The sequence below is a fragment of the Ostrea edulis genome, chromosome 3 (genome assembly GCF_947568905.1).
Source record: "Ostrea edulis chromosome 3, xbOstEdul1.1, whole genome shotgun sequence".
NCBI classification, from domain to species: Eukaryota; Metazoa; Mollusca; class Bivalvia; order Ostreida; family Ostreidae; genus Ostrea; species Ostrea edulis.
The window spans coordinates 91,537,580-91,554,411 of NC_079166.1; the positions used below are offsets into that span (position 1 = coordinate 91,537,580).

The 16,832-nt window shown below is 38.7% G+C and overlaps 1 protein-coding gene across 1 annotated transcript; it reads left to right on the plus strand.

The window, feature by feature from the left end:
- The first annotated feature begins 936 nt into the window (after positions 1-936).
- LOC125675573 (E3 ubiquitin-protein ligase TRIM71-like) lies at positions 937-5,141 on the plus strand. The gene is made up of 2 exons (XM_056159403.1): positions 937-1,260; positions 2,069-5,141. The coding sequence occupies exon 2, from the start codon at positions 2,099-2,101 to the stop codon at positions 3,773-3,775; it is 1,677 nt and encodes a 558-aa protein (XP_056015378.1). The 5' UTR covers positions 937-1,260; positions 2,069-2,098; the 3' UTR covers positions 3,776-5,141.
- The last annotated feature ends 11,691 nt before the right edge of the window (positions 5,142-16,832 follow it).

A 16,832-nucleotide genomic window follows, 5' to 3' on the forward strand; every position in this document is an offset into this window, starting at 1 on the left:
TTATTTATCAAGTCCATTATGCAATAGATTTCCTATATTTTTCACAAACATTTTACCAAGGTGATAAGGAATTATTATCTATGTCTTTTCATGAAATTACATACAATTTTAATCCATGAGCAGTTTTGAATAGCTCAGCTGTATGGTGCCAGACTTCGGTTTTTTATGGGGGTATACATACTCTGGAAGCTATAGATTTGAAATTATTAAGGAAAGGTATGGATTTTTCCCCATAAATAAATATAACATGTACATCTACTAATATAAACAGAAAAAATGATATGTAAACCATGCTATAAGGAAATAATTGTGTCCATATTTGTTTGTTTTTTAACATTTTGGAGAATAAGGTTAATTCAATAATTTTGCACTTATTGTACTAAATCTTGATGAACAGATTGAAAATGACATGTGTTTTAGTTATTGACATGTTTCCTGATAAATAGATGCAATTTAAATTATTTTTTTTTTTTTTTTTATTTTAAAATAACAACAGATAACTGTTTCCAATGAATTTCATAAAAATCTACATAGGGGTACATAACTTCAGTAGTGTCTGTAATGAAAATTAATATGGAAATCCTTAACTATTTTGCCTTTTCTCATTACTCTGAATGTTACTTTATTGATTCCAAACCAAAAAATGCTACCTAAACCCCAAAAATCCAGGACTAAGGACCCACCTTAACATATATTCTGACTGTTTAACAAGTTTTTATCCTAGATTTTTCTTCTTCTTCTTCAAATTCACGTTTAATTTCTTTCTTTCTTGCTGTTCTGTTCTTTTACTCAGATTTAGCAATATCTCATGACATACACTGTACATGTTTCGACAATTTCTAGTGCGAACTGCTTTCAAGTAATTTTACCAGAATGGTACGGCCCTATACAATAATTAATAGTGTTTAATGATTTTAATGAAAAATTAAAATAGATTAAAAACACAAATTCGAAAATATATGCAGGCTTTGTAGAAGTTAATTCATAATGTTCAAAATGCACAATGCTTACATGAACGCTGAAAATATGGGTTATACACTCAATGGCACAGCGCCCCCGCCCCCTCCCTCATTGAACAAAACAGTCAAGCTTTTAAATATCACAAACTGAGTCAATGTGGACTTTAAAACTATTCAAACTGAAAAGAGATATCATTTCACTATCGTGCATGTATATAGGTCGATCTCACCACGGTGACGGCGCAAACATTTGGACTAGACTGAAGGTCGAAATAACAGGGAGGCCATGTTGGATTTACAGGTAAGACTTAATTTACAGAGCACATAGAGAAATACAGTACTGCCAAATTGTTATAAATGTATAACGTATTCAGTTGAATTATCAAATTTATTAAGGAAATATATCTGCTAAAATTGCTTGTCACTGAATATGCGTGAAATTCGAGGGTGGGGGTGTAGTGATATTCATTCGTTTACATATATATTATACAGTATACATGTAAACTATTTTGTTGTATACCCTTAATGTGATTTGCTGCGTCGATTGGCCTAGTGGTTAGGCTGTCAGACTCTCGACCGAAAGGTTGTGGGTTCGAGTCCTTACCGCGGCAAGGCGACGTTGTGTCCTTGGGAAAGGCACTTTACACGAATTTCCAAACTCTACCCAAGTGTAAATGGGGTACATGTACCTGGATATAGTCAGTGAAATATTAACGTCCCACTCGAGAATCTTTCACCCATATGGAGACGTCACCACTGCCGATGAAGGGCTGCAGTGAAAGATATTAGAATGTCAGTGGCTGTAACGCCAGCTCGTACTGTATGCTTCCCATTTATTATTATTATATTTGGGGGGGGGGGGGGGTCGGACTTTGAAGTGATACATTCATTCCTTTACGTATACAGTGTACATGAAAATTCATATCTAGATGACATACACATACATTTCTGTTTGTAAATGGTATAATCCTGACCTGCACTTGTTTTAAACCGTTACATGTGATATATTTATTGATGTTCAGTTTAGTTCACATTGTATTAAATTCAAATACAAAGTTTATTTTATGTCGCACATTTGATAACTAACACTGAGATTCTTTTATTGCCAGTGGATTACTTGAGCGACTCAGACACCAGAAATGGACCCGTTTCGCAGAGCCCAGATCATCCTACTGTGTGACCTCTGTAAAAAAGCCCACCTTCAGAGTCACTGTGAACGTTGTCATATAAATCTATGCCAGACCTGTGTTGGGGAGCACCTCTCGGATTCGTCTATAAGACACAACGTCGTGCTTTATAAATACAGAAAGTCTCTTAACTACTCAAAATGTCCAGACCACCCAGACAAACAATGTAAACATTTCTGTGAGAAATGTGACATTCCTGTCTGTTCTACCTGCATCTCCTCAGATAAACACAGAGGCCACAACATATCAGATAGTCTGGAAAATCACGGATCTAAAACAGAAAGTTTACAAAAAGATTTAGAAGAATTCGAGACCAGAATTTATCCTCAATATGAAGAAATGGCGTCCGATGTCCAAACTGAGAAAGCCGAGTTAGAAACGAAATACGGGAAACTGACAACAGCCGCCGATCAACATGGAGAAATCTTACACCGGGAGATTACCACCATTGTCTACGAGCGGAAATCCGACATTGCGGAGATGAAAAGCAAACACCTGGCCGCTCTCAATAAAAATACAGATGAAATTACAAACCGAATTACAGAACTCAGACAGATCATTCAGGACCTGAAGAAAATACTGGACTCCAATGACGTCTCCTTAACCTCATCTTACAAATCTAGGAATTCCGAATTTAGAACATTACCGCCTAAAGTCCGAGTCACATTACCGAGTTTCTCTCCTCAGAAAATAAACAAAGATCAGCTCAGTGAAATGTTCGGTTCTCTGTCGCCATTATCCATTAACACAGAACATGGCGACACAATGAAGTCAGCAGAAGCTGTATCGTCTCCTCCAGTCAAACCATTACTTGATGGCCCGTGCCTCATCGCCTCCATAGACACTGGGTATAGAGAACTATACCGTGTTAGCTGTCTGAGTGAAGATCAAGTTTGGACATGCGGGAATAGCAAAAGCATGACGCTCCTCAACCACCAGGGTAAACTACTGACATCAATATATATCGGAACAGGAAGAATGACAGGGAGAATGCCAGGGGACATAGCAGTGACACGGGACAGAGATCTTGTTTATACTGACCCTAATAAAAGAACTATAAACTTAGTTAAGAATAAACAGATACAGACCGTGATCACACTACAGGGGTGGAGACCTCGCGGTGTCTGCTGTACCGCCTCTAACCATCTCCTGGTTACCATGGTCAGTGATGATGAAACACAATCCAAAGTCGTGCGTTACTCCGGCTCCACAGAGAAACAAAGCATTCAGTTTGATGATCAGGGTTGTACTCTCTATTCATCTGGTGGTTTATATTATAACTATAAATACCTCAGTGAGAACAGGAACCTGGATATCTGTGTGGCTGACAATGAAGCTAGTGCAGTAGTGGTGGTCAATCAGTCAGGAAAACTCCGATTTAGATACACTGGTCATCCCCTTAATACCGAGGAATTATTTGATCCAGTCGGCATCACTACAGACAGCCAGAGTCACATCCTGACAGCAGACCATGACAATGACCGTATCCACATCCTAGATCAGGACGGACAGTTCCTCCGCTACATTCACTGTGATTTAGAGTATCCACGGGGTTTATGTGTGGACATCAGAGACAACCTCTTTGTGGCTGATGGAGATAATACTGTGAAGAAAATTCAGTATCTATAAATAATTCTGTTTTGATTTTAGATCTGTTTAAGTACATCAGGATGTTAATTACAGCTCTACAGACTGTGGAATGACGTCACGGTGCCGGTTACATCTGTGTGTTACATAATGTTTCTGTAACTAACACCTGTATAATTACAGTAAATGTGATTTTCTTTAAGTGTGCTAAGTTACTGATTGATCATGTTTAATTATATATTTTAATACCTGTATCGTATATCAATATATTATATATACTATAGAGAAACATTTTGATTTAAGAAATGAAACTTATAATTCTTTGTTTGATGCATGTATCAAACGAAACATTGGACGGAAAACTTCATCAATGCGCGTAGCGCATTGATGAAAAAGTTTTCCGTCCAATGTTTTGTTTGATACATGCATCAAACAAAGAATTATAAGTTTCATTTCTTATCATTTAATTATGTTTTTAAGATAGAAAACCAAATGGTTTCTCTCATCAAAAAACTTGAATTAACGTTTCTGAAATGGCGCGTAGGAATACATACAGGCAAGACAAAAACAAAACGGCATGGCTGTGCGTTCAGGTCAGGAACAGTTACTGTGCAGATTTAAATGGATTATACGCCAAATTAAAGGTGCAATTGTTAAAAGCTGAATTAAATATAAAGGAAGATAACAAGTGGTGACTGGATTTATGCTGCGTCGTGTTGGAGGAGACGTTGAACACTGGTTGTGTCGTTGGAACGGTGGAATGCAATTCGGCTCCATTTCAATATCGAGGAAAACGTTCAAAACGCACTCGTTGACTGAGCCCCATATAATGCAGTTCAATTTCATTGATATTTACCAGATCAGAAGTCGCCACTTGCTCCGTCATGTTATCGATCTCGTAAAGCAGACGATTCATACCGGGAACTCGTGTAATCTGTCTACTTCTACCAGTAAGTGGTCTACGTCATCAAATTGACTATTCTGTCACGTCATCGCCTATGTATGTTGTTTTTTTTAAATTAATTTGCATTTTATTCATATCTTTAGTTGTGCTAATTTTTGATAGCAATGAAAAACAAATGCATTTCGTTATATATAAAATGCCTGTGTGGAAAATCCCGTTCTATAAATAGCGCTAAAATTAGAACGGGGAAGACGCATTCCAGAGAAAAGTAGTCCCGCGTGCTTAGTGCAGATGAACTCCGAACGAAATTTTGACAGAGAAATCAAACGAATTTTTCAACCAATCAGCATCGTTTATAAGTCATCACTTTAAAAGTTATTAAATGATATCTGTATAATGTTTCAATGTATAATTTATAGATAAATTCTCATTGCTAATGACATCTTTTTATATAAGTTTTCAATGTACAGTTTATATATTATAGATAAATACAGTCTTACATTATTACTGAGTACTTACTTAGATTTGTAGTACTGTAATCGAGAGTGATCCCTAAACGTCCGATATTCGTCACAGATCTTCAGATTCAAGGTCACAGTCTTCTGTTTACCGTCAATGACATCACAACTCCACAGTCCTACAAACCAAACACAGAGACATTGAAATCAATATTGTTTAGATTTAAAAATTAATTAATTAATAATTGTTTCTCCATACAGTGTAGGTTGTGTCTATGTCCAGCACGTCTCAATCATTGATTGTATGAAAGGTGAAGACAACGAACAGTGATCAATCTCATATAACTCCTGTTAAACGCCCCTTTCCAGAGCCTTCCTCTCATATGGAGACTTGCACTTGATAATATTATGAATCATTAAATCAAATATTGAAAATTTACTGATATATTTGTGACTGGGATGTCGTGCACATCTCAATGATTGTGTATTGTAAACGCCCCTATCCAGAAGTCTTATCTCATATGGAGACGAGCACGTATTATTGCTATGAATCATTAAATCAAATATTGGAAATTTACCCATATATTTTTGACAGAAATAACGATGAACAATATAGCAAACAACGAGGCGAGGTGAACTGATATAACTAAAAATTATTTAAATCTGGCCTAAAGTTAATATTAGACGACTGTGCGCTGCTTGTGGGGCACAGAGTGAGACAAACAAGTAATTTAGTCTGGGCCGCACTGGGTCGAGCTTCGGCTTGACAGTTAGTGTGATTTCACAGAAGTCGGCAGTTTTATCAGTACAAAGTTCTACACTGTAAACAGCCACAAAAAGCCGTAATTTTATCTCTACTAATGATAGTATGGGTATATACCATACCACCCGCTAATAAAAAAAAACGTGTTGTTTTAATCGGGAGTGTTGTGTTGTATGCATACCATTCATGGTCAGATCCAGGAATTTTTCTAAATCTACCATTATTTTTGGTTTTCAAAGAGGGTTCCACCATAAAAATACGTGATTTTTATTTTATCATTATTTATCATTAATATACATTTATATAGCGCTTTCTCTAATAAGCCATTTAGACCTAACCTAAGCGCTTTTTTTTTTTTAAAGTTATAGCAAAATTCTCTGCAAAAAACGACCACGGAACCCTTCCTCTGGATGCGCCACTGCTAGCATTATTACGGATAAAATTACTGGTTCCTGTGAAACAACAACCACTGAGCGTAGCGAGCTTTCTTGTTCACAGCTCTTCTTACACCCTCCCTCCAAACTTTTTTTTTTGTATTTTTGGCGGAGATAACTCCTACGAAATGTGTGGATGCCCTGCCTATCTCATCCCTCTTTCGATTTATGTAATCATTTAACGCTTAATTTTGTAATTTTTGGAGATTGGCCTTCTACTGGTAAAATAAAATTCATTTTTTCATATCGGTAGAAGGCCATTCTCTAATTAATAGCTTACAGAAGACGTGAAACGAATACATAAATCGAATGAGGGATGAGATAGACGGGAAATCCACACATTTTGGAGAAATTATCTCCGCACAAAAACTATTTTAAAATGTGTGTGTGTGGGGGTGGGGGGGGGTACGTAAGTAGTAAAGTGTCTGTAATGTTGTTTACATTGTAGACCTTAGTCCGATATATCTGACGTTTTCCAGGCTTTTTTTATGATTTTGATGTTTACCGTGCCAGGATAATATCAAAATCATAAAAAATCCAGGAAAACGTCCGATATTTCGGACTATGTAGACCTTTGTACAAGTCAAACTGCCCGCGACTCCTGTGGCGACATCACTCATCTCGCATAGATTTGTATTGTCTGAGTGCAATGTTAATCTCGCAGTGATCATTATTAACCTCATGAAGATTAGGCTTGACAGTGAGGATGATACTAATCTCATTAATGATATTGTAATGATTCCGGATATTTGAGGTACGACCATGCGGAGTTCTCAATTAGTCACTTTCCATCACGTGATCTAATTTGTGTATACATACTGAGACTCCGCAGTCGTCTGTGTCATTTGTTGCTAGCGTTCAGCAGAGGAAAGAAGAAGAAAACAGTGTAAGTTTGTAAATTAAATAAAGTATAATTCCTCGCCTGTTCTTACAGTTAGAGAGTGAATTTGGAAGGCCATCAGAAGTCTGGCCTGCCACGAAGAGGTTGACCTCCAGTAAAGAGGCTAGCCATAGTTTGTTTTCTTTGGTGTCGTCCGCATTGGCTGAACAGACCGTCGTCCAGGCCGCTATACTCATTGTCCGTCCTGAATAAGGCATCCTACAGTGAGTGTAGTGGTTGAAGGGCTACCACATATACTGTCCGTCCTGAATAAGGCGTCCTACAGTATATGGGGTAATCCGAGGGCGACTGGGCTCTACATTTTGTTAAGTTAGCACTACCCGTTATCGTTGCTTGCCTCTGATTAATATAGTGATTCTCTGTTTGATTATAATTTACCTAGATAAGGTTAGGACATATTTGTATATTTTGGCAGTCCACTAAAATCATATCAATTAGTTTAAATTAGCTATTGTTGAATACCCCAAACCCTGGAATTGACCAGATACGATCCCAGAAGTTAATGTAAATACGTTACAGAATTTGGTGGCAGCGTCGGGATTTGGGGTAAAATTCTATCATTAAAGTTTACATTTGTTTTTGGTTTATTTTAGTCGACTTTGTTTAATTTTGTAAATTACTGTTATGTCTGAGAGCGATGTGAATGCTGAGATGACTGCCTTAGAGCAGGAGCTAAGTAGGCTTCAGGCTAGTATAAATAAAAGTCGGACAAGGCCAGCCGCCAGAGATTCGGGATTACCTGAAAGTAGGCGGACTACCATAGATGACCAAGGTTACATACGGAAGGGCGCAAGACCTAAAACTGTTAGGACGATCACCCTACCTAATACATATACTAGGCCTGACAATCTTACTGATTTAAGTAGGGCAGATGATGGCGGGTCAGATAGATTTTCTATTACGAGCACACCATACCATGCGAATACATCCAGGCATGATTTACCAGTGATGAATGAGACTAACATTACAACTCGCCGCCCTGAGAATACTGCACAGAAGGACAAACCCAAGATCACCATAGTGAAACCAGATAAATTTGACGGAAGTTCGTCATGAGCCGATTTTAAATCTCACTTTGATATATGTGCAGAATTGAATAAATGGGCTCTGTCAGAGAAGGGGATGTATTTGGCCGTTGCATTGCGAGGTCAAGCACAGAGTGTTCTTGGAAATCTGCCAGCAGTAGACAGATGTAACTACAGAAAAGCCTCAAACCAAACAGAATTATACAGAGCTCAGTTAAGGGAAAGGAGGCAAAAGGCTACGGAGTCATTACCAGAGCTTGGGCAGGATATGCGTCGACTTGCAAACTTGGCCTACCCAACCGCCCCTGTTGAAGTGAGAGAAACTCTAGCGAAAGAACAGTTCATTGATGCTCTGAGGGAAAGTGAAATGCGATTGCGCATTAAACAAGCCCGGCCAGTTGACTTGAATGATGCAATTAGACATACCGTTGAATTAGATGCATTCAATGCAGCTGAACGACGTTTTACTGAGAGCAAAGGTTATCTGAGCGAGGTGAAACCAGAGGAAAAGGAGGACCAAGGAGATACTATTGCTTCTCTCCTGAAAGCAGTCCAGGATATCAAAAAGGAGATGCAATCTATGAAGATGGGAATAGAGAAACAAAGCTCCACAAAACTCCCCTCTGTTTCAAGTATCAGAATGCAATACAAGGCAAGCCAAATACCAACTCAAGACAAAAGCCCGCAGCTGTAAAACATGAACATCGGAATGATGATAAGGAAAAGGATAACACAGCAAATAGGACAGGCATTAGTCGAAAGGCTGGCGAAGCAGGAATATTTGTTGATACAATCATTAATGGTTATAGGGTTAAACTACTTGTAGATACTGGTGCAACTCCCAGTATCATTTCACCAGATATACTACATTCTGTTCTTAATGATCCACACCCAACACTTGCTGAAGTTAGCAAACCCATCCTAATGGCGGATAGTACTGCCATGAAAGTAGAGGGATCTGTTTTAATTTCCCTTACAATATCAGGCTTAACATTTGGCCAAACATTTGCGGTAGCAGACACTGGTGTTGATGGAATACTCGGTCTTGATTTTATGACCAAAAATGAGTGCTTAATTGATTTACCAAACTCCTCTATGGTTATTAAAGGTAAGCAAGTAAAACTTGCTCTTCAGGGGAAGATAGGCTGTTGTAGGATCACCTTATCTGAGAATGTCAGTGTCCCACCTTACAGTGAAATTATAACAATGGGCAATGTTATACCGCCTGTCTTCGAAAAGGTTCCACTCCTTGGTATCGTGGAACCATCTGACCGCTTTTTAGAATCTGATAGAGGACTAGTGGCCAGAACTTTAATAGAAGGCAACAAAATAGCTCCTGTAAGACTAATGAATCCATCTGCAGAGTCACAAACTTTTTATAAGGGAACATTTGTAGCTACTTTGTCGGCCGTTGAGAATATCTATGATAAGACAGACTTATTACAGAAGAATAACAGAAAATTGCCAGACCATCTTAAAGATTTGTATGCAAAATCAGTAGCAAGACTGACTGCAGACAATGCCAATGCTGTTAAAAATATGTTACTGAAGTATTCTCACTTGTTTGCTGCCTCAGATGCTGATTTAGGCCAAACTAAAGTTACTCAGCACACCAATTAAACAGCCTCCAAGGCGCATGCCCATTCATATGCAAGAGGAGACAGACCTTCATGTTGATGATATGCTTAAAAGGGAAATCATAGAGGAATGTACAAGTCCATGGTCATCCCCAGTAGTGTTAGTAAAAAAGAAGGATGGGACCACAAGGTTTTGCGTCGACTACAGGAAGTTGAATAATGTAACCATTAAAGATGCATATCCACTACCAAGAATCGACGATTCCCTTGACCAGCTATCAGGAAAGAAATATTTTTCAACATTAGATCTAAATTCTGGGTATTGGCAAGTGAAAGTAGCCTCCCATGACAGAGAAAAGACAGCATTTGCAACCAGAAAGGGCCTTTACAACTTTAAAGTCATGCCGTTTGGACTTTGCAATGCCCCAGCGACTTTTGATCGATTAATGGAAACGGTCCTGAGAGGTCTACAATGACGAATTTGCCTTGTATACCTTGATGATATCATTGTAGTTGGGGAAACTGTAGATGATATGATTAAAAATCTTACCCTAGTGTTTGACCGTTTAGTAGCCGCTGGACTTAAGTTAAAAGCCAGAAAATGTACATTGTTTTCTACAGAAGTAGAATACTTGGGGCACATTGTGTCCCAAAATGGGATATCAACAAGTCCAGATAAAATAAAAGCTGTACAGAAATGGGAAGTACCTTCTAATATAACAGAGCTCAGATCATTCCTAGGATTCTGTAGCTACTACAGGCGCTTTGTGGCAAACTTTGCATTAATCGCCAAGCCAGTTCATGATCTAACAAAGAAAGGAGCACATTTTATTTGGAGTGTCAAATGCCAAGAAGCATTTGATCTACTTCGTAAACAATTGTCAACCTCACCAGTACTGGCCCATCCAGATTTCAATGAGAGGTTTATCTTGGACACTGATGCCAGCAGTTTTACTATTGGCGCAGTGTTGTCACTGATGCAAGACGGTGTAGAGCGGCCTATTGCTTTTGCAAGCAGGAGTCTAACAAAATCAGGAAGAAAGTATTGTGTAACTAGGAAGGAATTATTGGCTGCAGTTCATTTTGTAAAATACTTTCGGCATTATCTGTATGGCCGTCAATTTACATTACGAACAGACCATAGTTCGTTGAGATGGCTGGTGAACTTTAAAGATCCTGAGGGACAACTTGCTCGATGGATGGATGTTCTGTCTACGTTTGACTTTACAATTGAACATCGGCCAGGAAGACTGCATGACAATGCGGACGGCCTTAGTCACGCACCTTGTAGACAGTGTAAAGTGGACCATTTTGTTGTTGACCATATGAGTATCTGCAGTGCTAAAGTAGATGACCAATTGTTCCAGCAAAAGCCCTTGAAATGCTTACAGAATGATGACAAAGACATATCAAAAGTAAAAACTTGGATAGCAACCAAAAGTAGGCCAAATAAAGAAGTTGTATCATCAGAATCGGTCACAGTGAAATCTCTTTACGCCCAGTGGGACCAGCTTGTTGTTAAGGAAGAAGTCCTATACCGGAAATGGACAGATTTAGTGACAAAGCAGGGCATACTACAAGCCATTGTACCCAGTAGTGAAAGAAGAACTGTGCTAAAGCCCTATCATGATTGTAGGTCTGCAGGCCATCTTGGTATTCACAAAACACTTGCTCGAATTCGTCAGTCTTATTATTGGCCTGGTCTGCAAAGAGATGTGCATTCCTACATTGCTGGTTGTGAAGTATGTACTAGACGGAAAGCACCTACCCCAGCCAACAAGGCCCCAATGAAGTTGGTGTATTCTGGCTATCCATTTGAAAGGATTGCCACTGACCTTCTTGGAGAGCTACCTATGACCACCAGTGGTAATCGATATATCTTGGTGGTTGCAGATTACTTCACAAAATGGACTGAATGTTTTGCAATATCTAATATGGAAGCGACAACAGTCGCAGCAAAGATTGTTGAGGAGGTTATAGCAAGGTTTGGAGTACCTGCTGTAGTACATTCTGACCAAGGACCACAGTATGAAAGTAGTCTCTTCAAAGAAATGTGTAAATTACTAGACATCCAGAAAACGCACACTACCCCTTACCATCTCCAGTCTGACGGAATGGTAGAGCGTTTTAACAGAACACTCACAACAATGCTCAGTGCATTTGTAAACGATCACCATACAGACTGGGATGTCCATTTACCTTACATTGTGATGGCCTACCGAAGTTCAGTGCATGAAACTACAGGATTGACACCAAACATGCTACTCCTTTGGATCTCCAGTATGAGATGCCACCTCAAATAAAGGACACACCTAGCAATAAATGGGTAAGGGAGTTACAGGAACGTCTTGAAAAGGCCCATTCATTTGTTAGGGAAAAGATGAACCAGTCAATGGCCAGACAAAAACATTATCATGATCGAAAATTGATGTGGAAAAAGTTTGAACTTGGCGAGGAGGTGTATGTTTATTTTCCAAGAAGAAAACCTGGGACATCACCTAAATTAACCAGTTTTTGGCAGGGCCCCTACAAGGTTATGAATAAGATGTCAGATTTGACATACCTTGTAAATTGTGGTCCACGAGGTTCAGATCAAGTCATTCATGTTGATAGAATGCGTAAAAAGCGTATACAAGTTCTATCCGGTGAAAGTGATGGCATCCCACATGGTCAAGCTGATGATATAATGGATGATCCTGATGTTATAGATAGATCTGATTCTGATCATCATGCAAGGTATGATGATATCCATTCTGATACTAGGCCCACAAACATTAGTCGCCCAAGCAGAACCCGTAAACCACCTATCTGGATGCATGATTATGAGACTGACATGTAATGATACTTTGATTACAGTATATAGAAAATAGTTTAAACATGTAATATATGCTTTGTTCACTTATTGTAGATGGCGAAGACGAAGGTTACTCCAGCGAATTGTCGTAGATGCCCTATGTGTACGTTTGTGGCAAGGTTAGGAGAAGAATATAAAAGTCATGTTCTGCAGTGTGCTATGAGAACATTTAACTGCACTTACTGTACCTACTCCAGCAATAAGGAGATCAATGTCAAGACACATGAAAGAAGAAGCCACCCTGGCCTTATCGAGGAACCCATCAAACTGGATGGAAAACCTGATAAGAGCAAAGAGTCAACCAGTAGTAAAAGTGTAAAGGAAGAAGCTGAAAAGCCAGAGGAAGAGTGGCTGAAGCAAGATTATGGGGATATTATTGGTTGTGTCTCCTCTGACAGTAGCGATAATGAAGGGGAGTCGCATGAGTCTCAACCGAAGAAAGATGAACCATCTACTAATGAACATTTGTTGGAGGGAAGAGTAATCCGGAAACAGACAGCACCAAGACCTTTCGTTCCTAAAGTCAAGATTCCTCCTCCCACTGGTAATCCAGAAATGGAAAATAAACAAGACACAAGATGTGAAAGTTGTAAGAGAAAGTTATCCATGGTGGACATTGGAATCCAGACAGAGGCTTGTCAGAAATCTATCTCGTCTAAGCGGATCAAGAGGTTCCGTGAGGGTGATATTGACATTGAAGAAATAGTTGAAGAGAAAACAGAATTCTGCTGACTTTTTGGTTGTGTATAACGGTAGATAGTGAATATATAGTTGTTAAAAAAAAAAGAAGAAAGGAATTCTTTGTAAATTGTTCGTTCTATCTTTTATTAAACCTTTGTCGAAAATAAAAGAATTGTTTAGTTTCGAAGCTGTACATGCGGGACGCACGTCATCGGAGGCATGGGTAGTGTAATGATTCCGGATATTTGAGGTACAACCATGCGGAGTTCTCAATTAGTCACTTTCCATCACGTGATCTAATTTGTGTATAAATACCGAGACTCCGCAGTCGTCTGTGTCATTTGTTGCTAGCGTTCAGCAGAGGAAAGAAGAAGAAAACAGTGTAAGTTTGTAAATTAAATAAAGTATAATTCCTCGCCTGTTCTTACAGTTAGAGAGTGAATTTGGAAGGCCATCAGAAGTCTGGCCTGCCACGAAGAGGTTGACCTCCAGTAAAGAGGCTAGCCATAGTTTGTTTTCTTTGGTGTCGTCCGCATTGGCTGAACAGACCGTCGTCCAGGCCGCTATACTCATTGTCCGTCCTGAATAAGGCATCCTACAGTGAGTGTAGTGGTTGAAGGGCTACCACATATACTGTCCGTCCTGAATAAGGCGTCCTACAGTATATGGGGTAATCCGAGGGCGACTGGGCTCTACATTTTGTTAAGTTAGCACTACCCGTTATCGTTGCTTGCCTCTGATTGATATAGTGATTCTCTGTTTGATTATAATTTACCTAGATAAGGTTAGGACATATTTGTATATTTTGGCAGTCCACTAAAATCATATCAATTAGTTTAAATTAGCTATTGTTGAATACCCCAAACCCTGGAATTGACCAGGTACGATCCCAGAAGTTAATGTAAATACGTTACAATATCAATCTCGTTCAGATTAGGCTTTCAAATCTGATATTTTGACTGACACCTAGACATTTGATTAAATATAATATACCCACATTCTTACCACTGCTGTTTCTCGGTATATATTAGTATAGTACTTCTCTGTCACAATCTCACTTTTACATCTCACGTTCATCTATAACGATAACTCTCATTTATTCTTGACATGCATGTAAGAGTTATATTTCTTGAATTAATTTTGTCAGATCCGGGCCGTGTTCCTCAACATTCGTGAATACCAGTACTTTTCTTTTTTACAATTCCCGTTATTTCCACATGCATATAAAGCTATATATATATTGGGTAACTACCCTACCCCTTCTTCTAGCACTAAAGTATGCAAGAGAGTGACGTGATGAATTGAACACTATATAGGCCTATATACTCCATGTACATCATTATGCTCCTCTGGGGGCCCAAATTGGCTGAATAAATATTCTATTTTATAGTGAAGTAGGAGCACCCTCCCCCCGATTCAAAGTTTGTGCAAAAAATGTGTTTAGTTCTTAGTTCATATACTGGTAGGCCTATATACACCATGTATAGTTCTTAGTTCATATACTGGTAGGCCTATATACACCTTGTATAGTTCTTAGTTCATATACTGGTAGGCTTATATACACCATGTATAATTTTAGCCCCACGATGGGAGAAGTCGAAAATGTGAAAAGTTTACATATGGGCAGACGACGGACGACAGGCGGTCAGAAGGTTGTGAACTTTGCAAAGCTTTGAAAGAAAAACTTTAAGGCCAAACAAGGTAAATAACCGTAAAAGAAATCTAGATGGAAAACGTAATATGAAAAAAAAGTGTTCGTGAGGGATTCGAACCCGGTCATTTTAAAAAAGAAAACCTATAAAAGATGATGACCATACCCACTGAACCACGCAGTGCACCATACTATTACAAAGGAAAATAACTGCACAGGTGAAGTTAAAAATAACATCAGTGAAGTTTCGATTTTTTGAAATGTACAAAAAATGCCCCTGTGAAACAAAATTTTAAAGCGACAATTTTTTAGTTAAAAACATGCTAAATTTTGTTTCACGGAGGCAGTTTTTTCTTAAATTCAGGGATACCTCTCCATTTCAACGCTACATATATAAATTGCTTATTGCTTGATTTAAACTCAAAATATTTTGGATAAATTTTGTCAATACACGTATTTGAAACTTATTTTCACAAATGCTCGAATCAAGATGCAAGTTCCAATTGGTTTTATCATATATTTGAATAACTTAATGTTATCTATCTTTCATGCAACACCTTTAGGGAAATTAACATAAGACGTACAACACCTTCTTTACAATTTGGGTAGAGGCCTTCCTACTCTACATCACTGTGTATTTAGGTTTTATTTCAGATGTGCCATTGTACAGTGAAAATTGTGTTTGAGAATGCATTGACCGAATTTATCCCCAACCCCCAAGGCCCTGGGGATACAGGAATTATTTATCCCTCCATCTGTCCCAAAGATCCTTCATACCAAATTGGAAGAGTAATTATGACAAGAGGCCCATGGGCAACATCGCTCACCTGAGTCATGATTTGAACAAACTTGAATCTGCACTATGTCAGAACGTTTTCATGTAAATCTCAGCTTTTCTGGCTTAGTGGTTCTTGAGAAGAAGATTTTTAAAGTTTTTCCCTATATATTTGTATGTAAAACTTTGATCCCCTATTGTGGCCCCATCCAACCCCCGGGGCCCATGATTTGAACAAACTTGAATCTGCAATATGTCAGGAAGGTTTCAGCTCTTCTGGCCCAGTGGTTCTTGAGAAGATTTTTAAATGACCCCACCCTATTTTTCATTTTTGTGATTATCTCCCGTTTGAAAGGGACATGGCCCTTCATTTGAACAAACTTGAAAGCCCTTCACGCAAGGATGCTTTTGGCCATGTTTGGTTGAAATTGGCCCAGTGGTTCTGGAGAAGAAGTTGAAAATGTGAAAAGTTTAACAGACAGACGGACAGACGACGGACAAAAAGCGATCAGAAAAGCTCACTTGAGCTTTCAGCTCAGGTGAGCTAAAAAAGGACTTAAAAATGTTCAATTCCCAATGCATGACGGACACAGATCAACAGCAAAAGGCTAATCGAGTGACTCAGGTCACTAAACACAACATGTCTTGTTGGACCCTGTGTTCTAGAACTTGTCCGGTAATTCCACGGACAAGGAAAACAGATAAATTCCACGGACAATGAAAACAGATAAATTCAACCGACAATGAACATGGATAAATTTCATAGACGAAACAAATGTACCGTTGGACCTCTGTTATCGATCGAAACAAATGTATGAGCAAGGTGTCCCAGGTAATGTGAAATTTGTCAATGCCCCCAAAACCTAAAAGTAAGTCTCCATCATACTTTAGAAACCTCCAAACAGCACAAGACCCTGGATCCACTCCCGTGATTTGATGTTGCATGCCCCTTAATCTATGACTGAATATTTGTAATATAACCAATGTTACACATAATGAAACATGATCAGTTAACAAAACTACAAACGATAGTCAGAGAGGGCGTGACCAACAACTGATTACAGGGAGATAATCAA